Source organism: Haliotis asinina, chromosome 1 (assembly GCF_037392515.1).
Source record: "Haliotis asinina isolate JCU_RB_2024 chromosome 1, JCU_Hal_asi_v2, whole genome shotgun sequence".
NCBI classification, from domain to species: Eukaryota; Metazoa; Mollusca; class Gastropoda; order Lepetellida; family Haliotidae; genus Haliotis; species Haliotis asinina.
In genome coordinates, this window is record NC_090280.1 from 71,398,772 (window position 1) to 71,414,188 (window position 15,417).

The 15,417-nt window shown below is 38.2% G+C and overlaps 1 protein-coding gene across 4 annotated transcripts in view; it reads left to right on the forward strand.

Annotated features, from left to right (window-relative positions):
• The window catches only part of LOC137296615 (calcium/calmodulin-dependent protein kinase kinase 1-like), a 123,596-nt gene that overhangs the window by 65,834 nt on the left and 42,345 nt on the right, over positions 1 to 15,417 (forward strand). For 2 of the 4 annotated variants that reach the window (XM_067828435.1, XM_067828427.1), the window contains one exon: positions 59 to 91. The exons of 1 other annotated variant lie outside the window; for it this stretch is intronic. In XM_067828435.1, coding sequence (XP_067684536.1) covers positions 59 to 91 — 33 coding nt within the window. Of the gene's footprint in view, positions 1 to 58; positions 92 to 7,321; positions 7,404 to 15,417 lie in introns of those variants that run through there. One more of the 4 variants, XM_067828458.1, reaches the window with a different exon arrangement.

Sequence of the window (15,417 nt, forward strand, 5' to 3'; positions counted from 1 at the left end):
TGTCATATGCTGACACGTAATCACTGGATGGTGCATGGATTTGTTTGTTGTGTTTAAGCCCAGAGAGTCCTCCAGTCACAACAACTGTCAGGTAAGGATGAGGGAGTAGTCTGCTCCTCAACTGTTTTCACCATACTATCAGCTTGGTGATTTAGCTTTACAGTATATACTAATGAATACATGATTTTCAAATGCCACAAATATTCACACTAAATGTGTTTTGCCATATAAAGGACGTCTTGCTTATATTAACCATCTTCCTTACAAACTGCTTCCATCCATTACACAATTTTCCATATATCCTCCAGCCATTATTTACAAAATGTACCTCATATCTTGGTTCCACCTGTTATACAACACACTATATGTCTTTCTTGCGCCTGTCAGACAATCTACCATATATCCTTTTGCTATCTATTGCACAACATACCACATGTCTTGCTTCCATCTGTTATACAACATACCATATGCCTTGCTTATATCTATTAGACAATCTACTATACATCCTGGTGCCATCTTTTACACAGTGTACCATATATCCTAGTACCATCATTTACAGTGTACCATATATCCTCTTGCCATCTTTTACTAAATATACCATATATTTTGCTTCAGTCTATTTCACAATCTACCATACACTGCCATGTTATCTGCCACGTGTTGTATGTGTAATAATGTGATATTAGACAGATATTTCTATTTATCATAGTTATCATTGTTTATATTCAACATCTACATTTGTCCTCAATATGTTTATGTATACCTTCTGCTGAATATGATGTCTTTTTTATAAATTTGTGATCTTGTGATCTTTTCTATGTTGATTTTAACCGTCTCCTAATAAAGCTTGTTAGTGTTTATATCTGTCACTTTTTATCCCCCCGCATTACATGCTGGGGGGATATAGTCGACACCTTGTCTGTCCGTCTGTCCATTCAATATTTTTAGACCAAACTTGATAGATATAATGATCTCAACCTATAGTTGTGCCTTTTGCTATTTACAGAGTTTTGGCATTTTTATTTTTTTCTGTTTTGGTGTTAGTCTAATGGTGGGGCAGGTTTCGTTTCCGGAGCAGAACTCAAAAACAGTTCAATATTTTTCTGCAAAACTTGGTAGTGGTGCCATTTCATATCTTTCAAAAGATCTTGGCAGATATACGAGACAGATCTTGAAATGGTGACTTTTTCTGAGTACAGATATGTATATATTTCTCATGAATTCCATGGAAACAATTCAGACTTGGTCTAAAAACACAATAAGTAACTGTCAGATAATTTGTCCTTTCAAATATGTTGGGGCTGGGGGGGATATGTCATCTTCTGATGACTCTTGTTTACCATACTTCCCATATAGATCTTGTGTTACATGCACAATGTACATCCACACCATCTTTCATATTTCCCATGTTCCATGTATCTTGCTGATAGTGAACATGCACTATATGTCTAGCTGATACTTACCCTTTAGTTGACATATTGTTTACCCAAGGCTTAAAGCAAGGGGATTTTTATGCACAATGTCTATACACATCTATATGCATTCTTGTTCCATGTTATCTGATACAGGCGAGATTCAAAGGCCCACAGGAATACATGGGAGAATGTGCATATGACAGAATGATATGATCTCCTTTTAGTTACCAGTGTTGTTTGAGTGTGATGATTCAGTGTGAACATCATTTGTGTGCTGCCTTAGAAACAGAACTTGTCATTAAACAAGAGAATGTCCATGACTTTATCACAAGCGGTCCGGGTCTTGTTAGAAAACTCAAGCAGACTAGCTGTTTACCTGTCCTGGGATCATGCTGTAAGTTAAAATGGACTTGTAGATATATTCCTTCATCTGTTATCTCCATGAGTCAGTTTTCCACTTGCAACAATTTTTGCATATGCCCTTTTTGAGATAGTCTACCAGATTTAACATTTGCCTTTTTGAGATAGTCTACCAGATTTAACATTTGCCTTTTTGCCTTTTCTGAAAAAATATGCCATGAATAACCCTTATGCCTTTTTGTGAGATAATAATCAACATGTAATATTTGTCTAAATGCCTTTATAGATCGTATACCACATATGAATTGTGTATGTTCTTTTTGAGATAATGTATGTAAAAAAAAAAAAAAATACTAGTATGCCTTCCCTGGAATGATATATCACATATACCATTTGCCTAGATGCCTTCCCAAGGATGATATATCACATATCCCTTTTGCCTGTATACCTTCCCTGGGATATATACCATTTGTTTGTATGCCTTCTCTGGGATGATATGCCACATATATACCATTTCTCTGTATGCCTTCCCTAGGATGATATACCACATATGCCATTTGCCTGTATGCCTTCCCTCATATGATATACCAAATTACAACTCTACTTTTGGCTGTAAGGTACAAATTGTGATTGTCCAAATATTCTTGTTTCACATCTGTTATGATAGTACAAGGCATTTCAGAGCTGGAGACACATAATGTTTTTCATCATATCATTGATAATATATATAAATCAAATGCTGGTGTTATGAGTAGCATTAGAATACAGAAGTGTGAAATTGATGCCAGCGATATTTAAAGCCATTCATTAATAACCAGGTGAGTGGGCATCCACCCTCTACAGTGTAGTGAAACAATAATCCCTACGGCTGTAGTTAGATGTGACACTACAATAGCCACTCTCTAGTTAATGTCATCAACAACTCAGTGCTGGATGTAAATGGCACACTGGTGAAATGTGATGTATTATCATACATAATTCTCAACCATTATGTTCAAGAATAGGTTAGAAATGAATGTGTAATATTTTCAAAACATTCTGACACCAACACATATTCACTGATTAGAAGTGAGGTGCAGGCGGCAACTCTTGGCGATGTATGAGTGTGCTGACACCTACTGGTAGTAAACATAACATGTACAGTAGAGAGCATGTGTGTGTTATGCTACCATGTACTTCCAAATGGCTTGCAAGTTTTTGTTGGCAACTAGTCACCAAAGAGCTGGAGTCACAAGAGACTACTTAAAATCATGTTTTCATGAAGAGAATAACAATATCTGAAATATGAATGCCAAAGAAGGTGTACAGAAAGTACAGGATCTTGACTACCAGTTGTCTGACTTCTGATTTTGCTGAAGCCACTGAGTGGATTGAATCACAGACTTGTGTGCTGGCGATATGCTGCCTCATTCTGATAGTGTTGGTAGGAGTGCTGGCTGTCACTCAGTCTAAGAATGCACTGGAATCTTTACTATGAAAGTGTAGTCTTATATAAAAGATGTGTTCTAGTCAGGGGTTCACAAATCCCATCACCTGATGCCCAGACAAGTCAGTTTTCATTTTGGGCAATCAAATAACGGTATCTTACTTGTCCTTGGTCTACTAGGTCGTTTCTGCTTATGGTTTCAAACTGCAAATAGACTTGGACTTCATTTCAAATCTGCTGAAAATGTAGCTTTTAACTGTCACAATGATAATTATTTTTCTTTGCTATTTATCACATCTCAACAAATAGCCGAGTAAACATTAACATCAAATAGCATGTTGATTTGTTCTTTCATAATTACATCATCATGATTATACCCTAAAAATCAGGGTAAGTGCAAAATTAGTCAGGATAAGTTACCTTCTTAAAGTCACTTGCCCTGTGGCAGCCCTGTGGCAAGTGGCTTTTAAAAAGAAAATTGAAACCCTTGTTCTAGTGCAACCACAGTCTTAGGAGAACCACAGGTACCCTTGCTTTGAGAGACAAATCTGGTTTCTTTTGAATAAGAATTTAGTTTTGTTGCTGTAAATGTGAAGGCACTGAAATACTCTCTGTCTGCTTGAGACTTAGCATCTTCATACAATGCAAGAATGTTATCAGACATTAATTAGGCTTAGTGTTGCAGGATGGATAAAACTACATTCCAGATCAGATTCAGCCCAACGAAAGCACTAGAATGTGAACTTTACCAAGACAGTATAATTCCAAATAAAACATATGTTACTTTTGCCCACATGCCAAATGAGTATTCGTAACTCACTTGAAAAGTTGCATGAAACTGACAGTGAGGAGTAGGAGATTCAGAAGTGATCAACGTTTCTACAGGATTGTCACCTGAGTCTGGACTCTGCACGTCAAAGATGTGAAAGTCTTGTCAGTGTCTGAGAGCTGGAGGTCACATCACCAGAACCTGATGTCACAGAAATGCCAGTATCGAGGGTGTCCTTATGAAATGGCAGTTATTGATATCCACTTGACCATTTGCATATATACTATCAAAAACAGAAACGCATAGATGAGAAATCTGTTGCAATAATGTGTTTCCTAACATGTATAACTTGTTCACAAGTAGACTTGAATTTTACACCAGTTTAGAAAAAGGTAATGTCTATACGACCAAATGGATACTTTTATATAACAGAGATTTTGGGGACGATGGTAACCATGTTACAGGACCCAACATCAGTTTCCTGGCTCTTAGGCCAATCTCTTTCAACCTGTACATTTCAACCGGATATTCCCTGAAGTCCAGGGAAACTGGCTGCTGTGCTTTCACCTGTGACATGAGGATCATGCAACTGTAGCACCCGGATGTTCCAACCTTGGGCTGCAGTGGTAACTCGAGGTCTGCCTGCAATGGGACGGTCATTTCTCATACCTGTTTGGTTACAACAAGCTGCAAGCCATGATATCTTGCTCAGATTCAGATGCCTGGCAACAGAAGATTGGTAATCTCCTGCATGCATTCTTTCCATGAAGATGTTCCATGTCGCAGAGTCAAGACTTGGCGTAGTGATTTGACCTTGAAATCCTTCAAATGCCAATTTCTGGAAGTAGTATGGATTTTTAATGCCAGACAGTGAATGCTCTTTGCTGCACAGTTTCAATTTGAGGGTGATTTCTGTTGTGTTGTGGCGATGCCATTCTAATCCTTATAAGACATCTCATCTAAATCAACATTGTCAGGTAAAATTGATTTTTGACTTGTGCATTTCTGTAAAATCATGTTATCAACACTTGTGTTGCATATTTAGCTGACTGTTTGAACACATTAGGTAATTAATAGATTTTTAAAAATTCAAATTGCCTGTGCATTTCCTTTTATGAGATAGTATATGTGTTGCCCTCATCTGTCTGGTGTTGCCTCATACCAAATCTCCCCTTTTCCTTGTGGTATACGCTGTAGTAATAGAGATAAGGTATTCAAAAGAATCATGAAAGGATAATTATCAATGTGTGTAATTCTGAGACTGCCACCGCTTCACATCAGGTGTACTTCACAAGGCTCTCTGATTCAACTGCATGTTTGATGACAGGGGTTAGAGAGGAATACAGGATACAGGATATTTTTAGAGTGTGGCACAGTGGCCCGTGTCACTAGGGTTGATATCTCAAGGTGAAAGATGGCTGTAAAATATCAGATTTAATAGTGTGAGAACAACCAAAAAGCAGGATATATGTCTTGTATGCAATAATGGTAGTAGTTTTTGTAGAATTATGTACAGTGACTTTTTCAGTGATTCCACAACTTACAACTGAAAGGTACATGCTGTTGATATATAACTTACTTCAGTGTTATTGTGCAAGTCAACAATAAGTCAGATTGTATAATCTTTGCTTTTTTTCAACTTAGTGAACATCTTTGTGAACATCAATATTAAACTGATGATCTTGACAAAAAATATTGAAGCAAACATTTAATCTTGACCACTTCCCTGTATTTCTGAGTTCAAATGAAGTTTCCTCTGTTTTCTTTACCGAACTTTACCATGAATCGGATAGAAGTAGTATTACAAGATAACCAATAGTCACCATAATCTAAGGCATCATCTGGATGAGATTTTCATGTCGTAAAGAAATTCGTGTGAAAATGCAGTTAGGATGTTTTGCATACGAAAAGATTTCAATGCACTCTCTAATGTAAAAACATTTGTTTTATTCCGAACACATATACATTGAAGGTGATCACAACACATTTTTCTTTTGTATTGAAACATTTACTCTCATGATGGTAATGGTGAAGTGTTGGCAGCTCAGCTCTTGATGAAGTATCCTGCAATTCGATCGTGACCAGATTTCCAACTGTGATTGGATGAAGCACACATGAAATTAATGTCCGTGATCACTGAGGAGTGATCATCAGTTGAACACTGGGCTAACTTACAGTGACAGAAATCCATCACTTGGTAATTGATACAGACAACAGTTATGGTTGAGGGGGATGTTGGTGAAGTAGGGGAACTGGTGTTTGTGAATGATGATTGCTCATTGTGAGGTGCAGTTTGATTACTCACACAGCCAACACAATCTCTGTCTATGTTAGTGCTTTAGTGCTTTATTTCAACCAATAACACAGTGAGCAGCCTTCCACCTGCTATGTACTATCATCAGAATTTCAGGCTGTTATTGATCAGGGGTGTTTTCTGAAAGATTTGACCTAATGTACAGCAGTATTGACAGGCATTGTTGAGACAAACAAAGCACAAAGATAATAAAACTTATGAGATTTCCAATAAGAGGTATTGTCAGCATTAAAAAAACCGAGCTCATTTCACATTCTGACATGATAAGTTAACAAGATCATATTGTATTTTTGAAAATATGTTAATAACCATCAGGTGGGATTACACTGAGAAGTATTTGCCAATGGCTGGGCAGCTGCGTGTAGTGGTAAGGTTTGTATCTGATACAAGTAGCATGTTCTTGTGACATACATCTGCCTTGAGCTTGTTGCTGGAATTTGGACAACCAGTGGAAGCTCTGCTGCTGCTGCAGCGTCTGTCACACTGAATGTGCTGCTAATGAGAGCTGATTCATCTATGGCGATAACAGTCTTCACAACAAAACTGATTAGCATGGACAGTATGACAAGGGTTGTCAAGTAGGCTGGCTGACTGTGGACACAGATTACAACTTTGCCTGGTTTTAGGATGAGGAAGGATTCGGGATGTAGGTGTTTGATCTTGTCAGCAGCAAGTTAAACTATGGTGTCAAATGTCCCAAATGTAATATTGATATTAACTGAATTGAAGTTAATCAGAGTATCTGTTATCACCAGCATTGGAGGTGGTCTTTAATTTCATCACTTCCTGCCTCTTTCGGTGATTGTTTTATGTTGTTGATGTGGACAGTATGCTGCTGTTTGTCACATGCCGGAAAAGCCCCAAGATTGGTGACTGGTTGGCATAGTCCCAGAGGGAGGACCTGGGTTTGTGTGGAGGAGGTGTTTGTTTCCAGGACTGTAGACAGCAGGAGTAGGCCAGCTTTGTCTTCATTGGAGGCGGACAGAATCAGAGACTCACTGCCATGTGTTTGAGTTTCATCTGCCTTTTGCCTCCCTCCATTTGTACATCAACATCAGTGATGTGTAGGAATGGTTTCTGTGCTGATTTCCTGTCAAGATTTACATGTGGAATATGCAGGTAAGATTATGATAAATGAGCATCAATTTTATGCTTAAACTGTCCTCCTGAGTATTCTGATCTGATTTTAAACAGTTGATAATATCAACCTTATTTCAACTTGCCATTCATTCCAATAACGCATCATATCCAAATTATCATTTTGTAATTTGCTATTCATTAACAATACTTTGTTTTCATATTTTTGTTTTAACAGTTAATGACAGATAACACTTTCACACATCATTTTCATGGATTAAATACCTAAGCTGTCAAAGACAAGTAATCCAATCAATCGACTAAGGCTGGTAATGTAAACAGCAACGGGCAGCTCACTTGTGGTGCCAAATACACGCCACTGTAATCCCCAGCTGTAATCCCATTCTTTAAAGCATACTCATTGTCTACTGTGCTATGTTTTCATAAGTTTCTATGTAACAGTCTGTTAGTTGACATTGTGACAAGTAATGATGTGATAGGTATTTTGGGGTGATATCATCTGTCTTTTGTGTCGTCTTCATTTGGAAACAATTTTTGATGTGGCAAGTATATCCAGATTTTCAGGTGAGCTTTAGAGCTCTGTGACTGGAGTTTAATGGGTGTGGTTCCTATGATCATAGTCAGGAAGACTTTGCCTTGATGTCACTGGTCATGAGCTGCTCAGGGTAACGTGAGTCAGGCAGTAGAAATAGCACATAGCCTTGTGTACTAGGGCCTTCAATACCCTGGGGCTCTCTATTCCTGGTGTAGTGCATGTTCCAGGAGCCAAGACTTTGTGGTAGAGTGATTGATTTTTGTCACCAGGCTGACAGTAAGTGTGCTAATCTCATGGTACAGCTGCCTTGTTGTTTGTTTGTCCATTAATGTGTAAGTACCTAATGTCAACTTTCAAATATCACCATTGATGGTACGCACACTCAGTCAATATGTTCCTAGCCATGTTTTTACAGGTGCTGAATCTAATTTGATTTAATCTTTAATGGGTAAAAAACTCCAACTTTGAAAGCTCTGAAATATGGTTCAGTTGTTTCATAGCAGAATATAAATTACTTATGATGGACTATAAATTTGTTCAGCATTATTCTAGTTGCATTACACATAGCGACTCCTGAGAATCAAATAATGAGAAGCAGTCTATCAGTAAAGAGGTACAGCCAAAACTTACATAGTTCCTGTTGATAAGTGTCTATGTAGCTTCAACCTCCAGTGACGTCACTCTATTGTTCTCGCGAGGCAATATGTCTTGTCGTATCCCAATGCCCATTGATGAGGGGGCATTACTTTAATATTGTTCCCTGCTCTGGGATATTGCTCCAATATTGTCCCTCTGCCTGGGGATATTAATTCAATATCGTCGATCTGCCCCATGATATTACTTCACCATCGTCCCTGTGCCTATGGTGCAAAAACCTGGTTTCGAACCCGCAACCCTTTGCTTACTAGCTTGGTGGTTTTATCCACTAGACTATGAAGGATCGCTGTGAAGAATGAGATTGTTTCTCTTAATGAACCTTTTGTTCCTCACAATACATTTAGTCTGGGAAGCACCCATGCAGTCCCGGCATGGGTAGTGCGTGCAGAGCATGTGCATTGCATGTGCAAAGCAAGGCATATTCTGCCAGTCTAATCACAGTTGATTTTCATCAGTGAGTGCCAAATATTGAAATTATATTTGACGCTTTTCTTTGGTCACTTGGATAAAGCATGACTCGGGCCTTTGGCCCACTGGCAGTTCCCTTGGGAAAACAGCCTCACTTCTTAATAAAGCCCATGGATCATGCTTTATCCTATACATAAAGCAAGAAACTTTCTATGAGAACCTGTACAGTGGAAATGTTGACAGAATGAACAGGTTATAACAAACTTGGTGAAAAAAAAAGTGAAATCAGAGGTGAAATATCAGTAGACATGATTCACCTTCTGAAGTCTATTTTCTAATCTACCAGGCATACTTGTATATGCAAATATGATTACTGTGTGCATAATCTAGGAAAGTAGCAATCAGCTGTACCTACATTTTCCACAAATCAGCATCTGGTGTTGGTTTCCCTTCAAGCATGTGACCAGGGCAGAGAAGGCCTTTTGACCATCCACTTGACAGAAACTCAGTGTCTGCCTCCACAAAAGTGTGAAGTACATATATCAGAACCTATTAGTGAACCTATATGGTCCTTGGTGATACTCAGAAACTGATTTTAACTTCAAAGGAAACAGCATACTTACAAACTATTCAGTGCCTGAGTGATGAGACAAGAAGTACAATACAATGGATATTTTTCATAACCAAGATAGTTAATGCCCATTTATTTCCTAGTATATACCGTGAAAATATCATGGCACCAGGTGTCAAAACTCTGGTATATACCCTGAAAACCTCATGAGGGAAGTTATCAGAACTGTGGTATGTACGCTGAAAACTTCATGAGGGAAGTTGTCAGAAATCTGGTATATTATCTTGAAAATGTCATGGCAATCCTTGTCAAAACTCTGGTATATACCCTGAAAACCTCATGAGGGAAGTTGTCAGAAATCTGGTTTATAATCTGGGAATTTGTTAGAGCTATGGTATGTACCCTGAAAACCTCACAAGGGAAGTTGTCAGGGGTTGGAGAGGAGTTAACACAGTTTCGTGGTAAAAGGGATGATTATATCCTTTCATATTTGGAGGGGTAGGGGTGGGGGGATTTACACAGTTAGCAGTAAAAGTAATTAAGACACAGAACCTAATCAACTTTGACCTTTTTGTAAACATTTAATTTATTGTAACAGCAGTTTTATATATGTGATCCTGGCAATATTCTGCACATAATGAAGCTTGAAGTATTGATCTTGCTTTACCTCTGTCCACAGTGCTATTGCAGTTGTGCTGGATGTGAACCCTTGGCCCTTTGATGGCCATCATGAATCATTGTCATGTGACATGTGTTGTGAAGAGACTTCTGACTTCTGTTGCTCATCTTAGTTTGCTTATCTTTATCTGTAGGCACTGTCTTACATAATTACATTAAAAAGGGATATTGTATTGCTGCATCCAAGTATCATGGACCTTGGACCCTTGTCTCCAATGTTATCACATGAAACAGTGAATAACTGAACTGTTGTTGTTTGTTCATAAAATTCTCATACCCCAACAATTTCATTGTATCAACTAACGTTTTTTTGGACATAGCATGTGTTTTGTAGGTGAAGATATCACACTATTGTGTCTTGGACAATGCATACTAGAAAGGAAGCTTATTTCCCAGCAGTGAATTTAAGCTTTTTTTGTAGTTTCGGAAAGTTTTCTCACATATTCTACTTCCACCTGAATATAACTGTGAATGTTTTATGTCATGTTTTTGCAGATGGACTTGACAACATATGCTAGTCTCACTTGCGCTTCTGGGCCTAAGTCCACCGTATAGCTGGAATATTGCTGAGTACATGTGGCATAAAACTAAACTCAATCACTCAGTCACCGTGGGTGTATGTGGTTGATTGTGAGTTGTGATGAGTTGAACTGTACTAACGTTAGTCACCTTATCAATGACTACATGGAGACACTGACATGTAGCCATGTTTAAGTGGACACCACTAACACAGTAATATACATCCCCGTGTGGTCTCATCACATCAGCCTGCTTACAAATGAAATCCCTTCAAAGATGATGAACCTTTGGGGTGTATGATCAGGAGGCAGAAACCTTCATGCCTTATTTATTCTTCAGAACCTTAATGATAATGTCATGCTTGTGTTGTGTTTTTTTCTGTGCCAGGAATTATCTCTGTCTCCTGAACTTGCAAGTAAAACTGACACCAACACAGGTCATTACACTTCGTCATAGAGAAATTATTTATCAACCAGAGCATTTAAGTTTGAGACTTTGTCTTAGAAAAATTATTTATCAACCCAGAGCATTTAAGTTTGAGAGGTCACTTAAATCTATTGACTGCGGAAGTAAAATCAAACCTCATTTTTTGATAACTTGTTGACTCTGCTTCCAGAATCCACAGATTTGTCCATTACATTCTCATCTCTTTCATAATAGCATGGGAGCTATTTGCAGTGTGGTGAGTCACTGATAATTTGTAATAATGTGATCTTTTCACAAAAGGACTGGTCCAAAGGTAAATGATATATTTCAGGATGTAGTAATAATAGGGAGTCAACATACTTTCCAGAAATTTCTTGGTGGGTTCGACTAGGCAGTTTTCATGGGAAAAGTTATATTTTCTGTCTGGGCTGTGTGTGGAGGGAGCAAGAGCCCTTGGCGGATGATGAAGAGCCTTACCAGTCTGACGGTGCAAGGATCACCCAACCCCTGTCTGCTGCATTTTCATTGTAATCTGTAAAACATTAAATGATCATGCAATGCATGAGAAAATATCTGAGTTGTTAGATCTCACCTGATGGCCTGAAGAGCGTTGTCAAAATTTCCAAATCTAATACAGCTCCAGGGCCTGATCGCAGTCGAAACTAGTATTGGAAACTGTTTTCATGAGTCCAAACACCATTTCTTCACTGCTTCAATTCTCTTGTGGACACCGGTGATGTTCGTCCGTGGTTCTACAAAGGTTGCACAGTACTCCTTCCCATGAATGGAGACTTAACTGGTCCCCGAAACTTCTGCCTTATCGCATGTTTGAATACACAATACAAATTATTCACAGGGTGTTCAATAAACCTCGTGTCATCTTACTACTCTTTCAGTGACATAATTTACAGAGAGCAGAAGGGGGTGAGAAAGGGATGTTGGAGTGCAAGGATCAACTTCATGTACAAAAGAATATTTTGGAAGTGGCTAAAACATATCAACCTCTGCATGTGCTGGATTGACAACAAAAATGCATATGATTCTGGCCCCCATGAATCAATTCTAAAGCCTCTTGACTATTTTGACCTCCCTGAACAACTACTTGATTTACTCAAGTCTTTAATGGTTGCTGGTCGACTCAACTTGTGATGTACTTACAAGGGCAGGGACAGACTTTGGAATATAATTCAGTCAGAAGGGGAATATTCCAAGGAGACTCTTTCACTCCTTTCCTGTTTTGTTTGTCTTTAAGTCCTTTGAGCATTCTTCTCAATAAAGAGGAAGGTTATCATCCCGGACCTCCTCAGCACAGATCCCCAACATCGCTTACTCATCTGCATGGATGATATTTAGCTCCTTAGCAAAGAAATTACCAGTCTGAAAGAACAGGTTCTCTTTGTCGAGTACTTTTCTTGTAATATTGGTATGACAATTAGACTCGACAAATGTAATACTCTTCATTTGAAACATCCATGTAACTAATGATGGATCAGTCAGATTACAAGGGGGAGGAGTTATTGAGGTGTACACTTATCTTGGAATGCAACGAGTTCCACAATGGCCAGTTTCAAGACAAACTTTGGGCTGAGTATAAGACTTGCTTAAAAACATCTGGAATTTAGAGCTAAATGCTCGAAACAAGGTCAGAGCCATCAATACTTTTCCTGTACCAGGTCTTTCCTGTTCCTTTGGAGTGGTTGAATGGACCAAACAAGACGTCCAGAGTCTTGACTGCCTGGTCAGAAGGACCATGTCTGATAACAGAGCCCACCACCCTCATTCCTCTCTTAATAGTTTATGTATACTAATCAGTTTCGGAGGTCGGACAGAGGGTAGGAGAAGGTTTTTTTTGTGTATGTTTGCACATATTTATTTGCAGCATGATCCCCTGGTGATGCATGTCAAAACTCATGATGAAAGCAAGGAATGTCAGAGTTATTTTAAGCATGCCAAGATTGTTGGACACAGTCTGAAAGTTCAGGTTTATTTTGTTCATGGCGATGTAATGCTGGACGCTACAATTAGTTTTCTGTTACAGGGGGTTTGTTTCGGTTTTGGAGGATATTGTGGCAGTTTCTGGTGATTTTTGTTCTGTTTTGGTGGATATGAGTTTAGTTTTGATGATTTGTGCACCGTTTGTATGGTAGGCCTGTTGTAGAGGGCACGAGGGCCCAGAGCTGATGATGAGTCTTACCAACCTGACTGTTCCAGATGACCTGAGCCCTCTCTTCTGCATTCTATTTATAATCTGTTAAACATCACAGTCTTTTTATCCTTCTCCACTCCTACATGCATAATGCATGTTTGAATTGCCCAAATTATCTGATCATGATTACCTTTGATAATCGAAGCTAGAAGGTTTAATAGTCACATGACCTGTTGGTTTATAAGTAACTGCCATAGGTTGACTTGTTGAGGTAAAATTTGTTATAGTTTTTGCTCTTAATGTTTGTGGCATTGCAACCAGGGGAGGCCTGACTGTGACTCATTGCATTGTTTTATGGGTGGTAATATCTGCAGATGGCAATGAGATGGACCAAAGGCGCACACATACAGTTATTTATATTTTCAATTATATACTCAAAGACAAAAGACAAACAACAACCAGAATCAGTGGAAGACTTAAAGTCTCATACATGAAATGCAACTGTGGTGCTCCACCTATTGCTAGTTCAAGTAGTTTCCCCAAAATATTACATATTTGGTCATATTCACCTCTTCGTATAACACAATATAGGAAGTATGATTTCAATGGTAAATCATCTTGTCTACTGATGTTCAATATTGCGTACCTAGTTCAATAATGAGGATGTGGTTAAATTGTGGAAATTGTTCTGGTATTTCAGGAAACATCAGGATCAGAGAGTTGGACATTGGATATGTAAAACTACCATGATGACAAAGAGACTGTAGAGCTAGAACTTGACATGGTGTGAGATGATATAGATGCTGTGTATGAAGTTATATCATCACATCCTTCATCTTCTTCACATATGATCTAACATGAAAGCAGAAACTGGAAATTTAAAATATTCCAGATTGTTTAGTCAACAATAGAGACTGCACAGGTTTGAAACAATGCTTCATGTTATTTTAGCATGACTTCAGTAAATACTGGATTGTGATTGGTTAATTAAAGTCATTCAGAGGTATATCATTGTGTATTGTACCTCTGACTTTCCAACACAATGTGTAATTTTTTACAAAATCTTAACACAGTGATGACAGAATGGAGATAAATGAAATAAGTGTATTTAAAAGATCAGAGGTTTATAGCGAAATTACGATAATTCCACTTTTTTAACATTTAAAAATGTGACACTCCACAACATCCAGATAATGTGTCACTTTATGAATACAAGCAAGGGACATTATAAGCATTAATTTCATACTCACATGTATTTTTTGCTCACATTATTTCATGATAACAGTAGACCCAATTCTCTGCTATAAAAAGTTGCCTTGCTGTTCATCTTGTGAAATCCTGTAAGTTACACATGCATTACAAAGTGTGTTAATGCTTCAAACAATTTAATTATGCTGTAAACATTCCCTCTGGATTATGGTTGCCAGTTTCCTGTGGGTGACACAAATATACAGAATGAAAGAGATTAAAAGTTTTGATCTAAGTCATAGCTATCCCTAGTGGTATCCCTAAATATCTACATGGTTATCTCCCATGGCTGTGACCTCTCAGCCCTGATCGCTCAAGACCCCTTCATAATTTTTTCTGAATGGTCATCCACAAACATGTCAGAGTGGTAGAGATTATTTGATCAAGTTATCTTGTGTGGTCAGCAGACATCGCATTGGGTCATGGCACCATCTCATTGTCACTAGTTTAGTGTTATTGTGATATTTTTTATTATTTTAGGCATTTGGAAGTTTCCCCCCCTTTTTTACTTTCCCGCTCAAATTAACTTCACTGTGTCACAAAATAAGTGAGTACAATGTCAGAAATTTATGGCTGACCTACATCCACATTGTCAATGTGCACCTCGCTTTGTAGGAGCCCACTGAACAATTGATGCCCGGTCTTTGTTTGGATTTATCAACAAAGATAAGGATGATTATAGATAGAGCTCGTAATCATGTCAGGAGAAGGAAACTATCAGAATCAAATTCAGATTCCTCAAAAGCAAAAAATCAGCCTCACACCTATCTAGTTCATGAGTCATCCATACGGCAATCCCGACATGACTTTGAGTCCATCTTACAGAGGCAAATAGATTTCTCAGGCT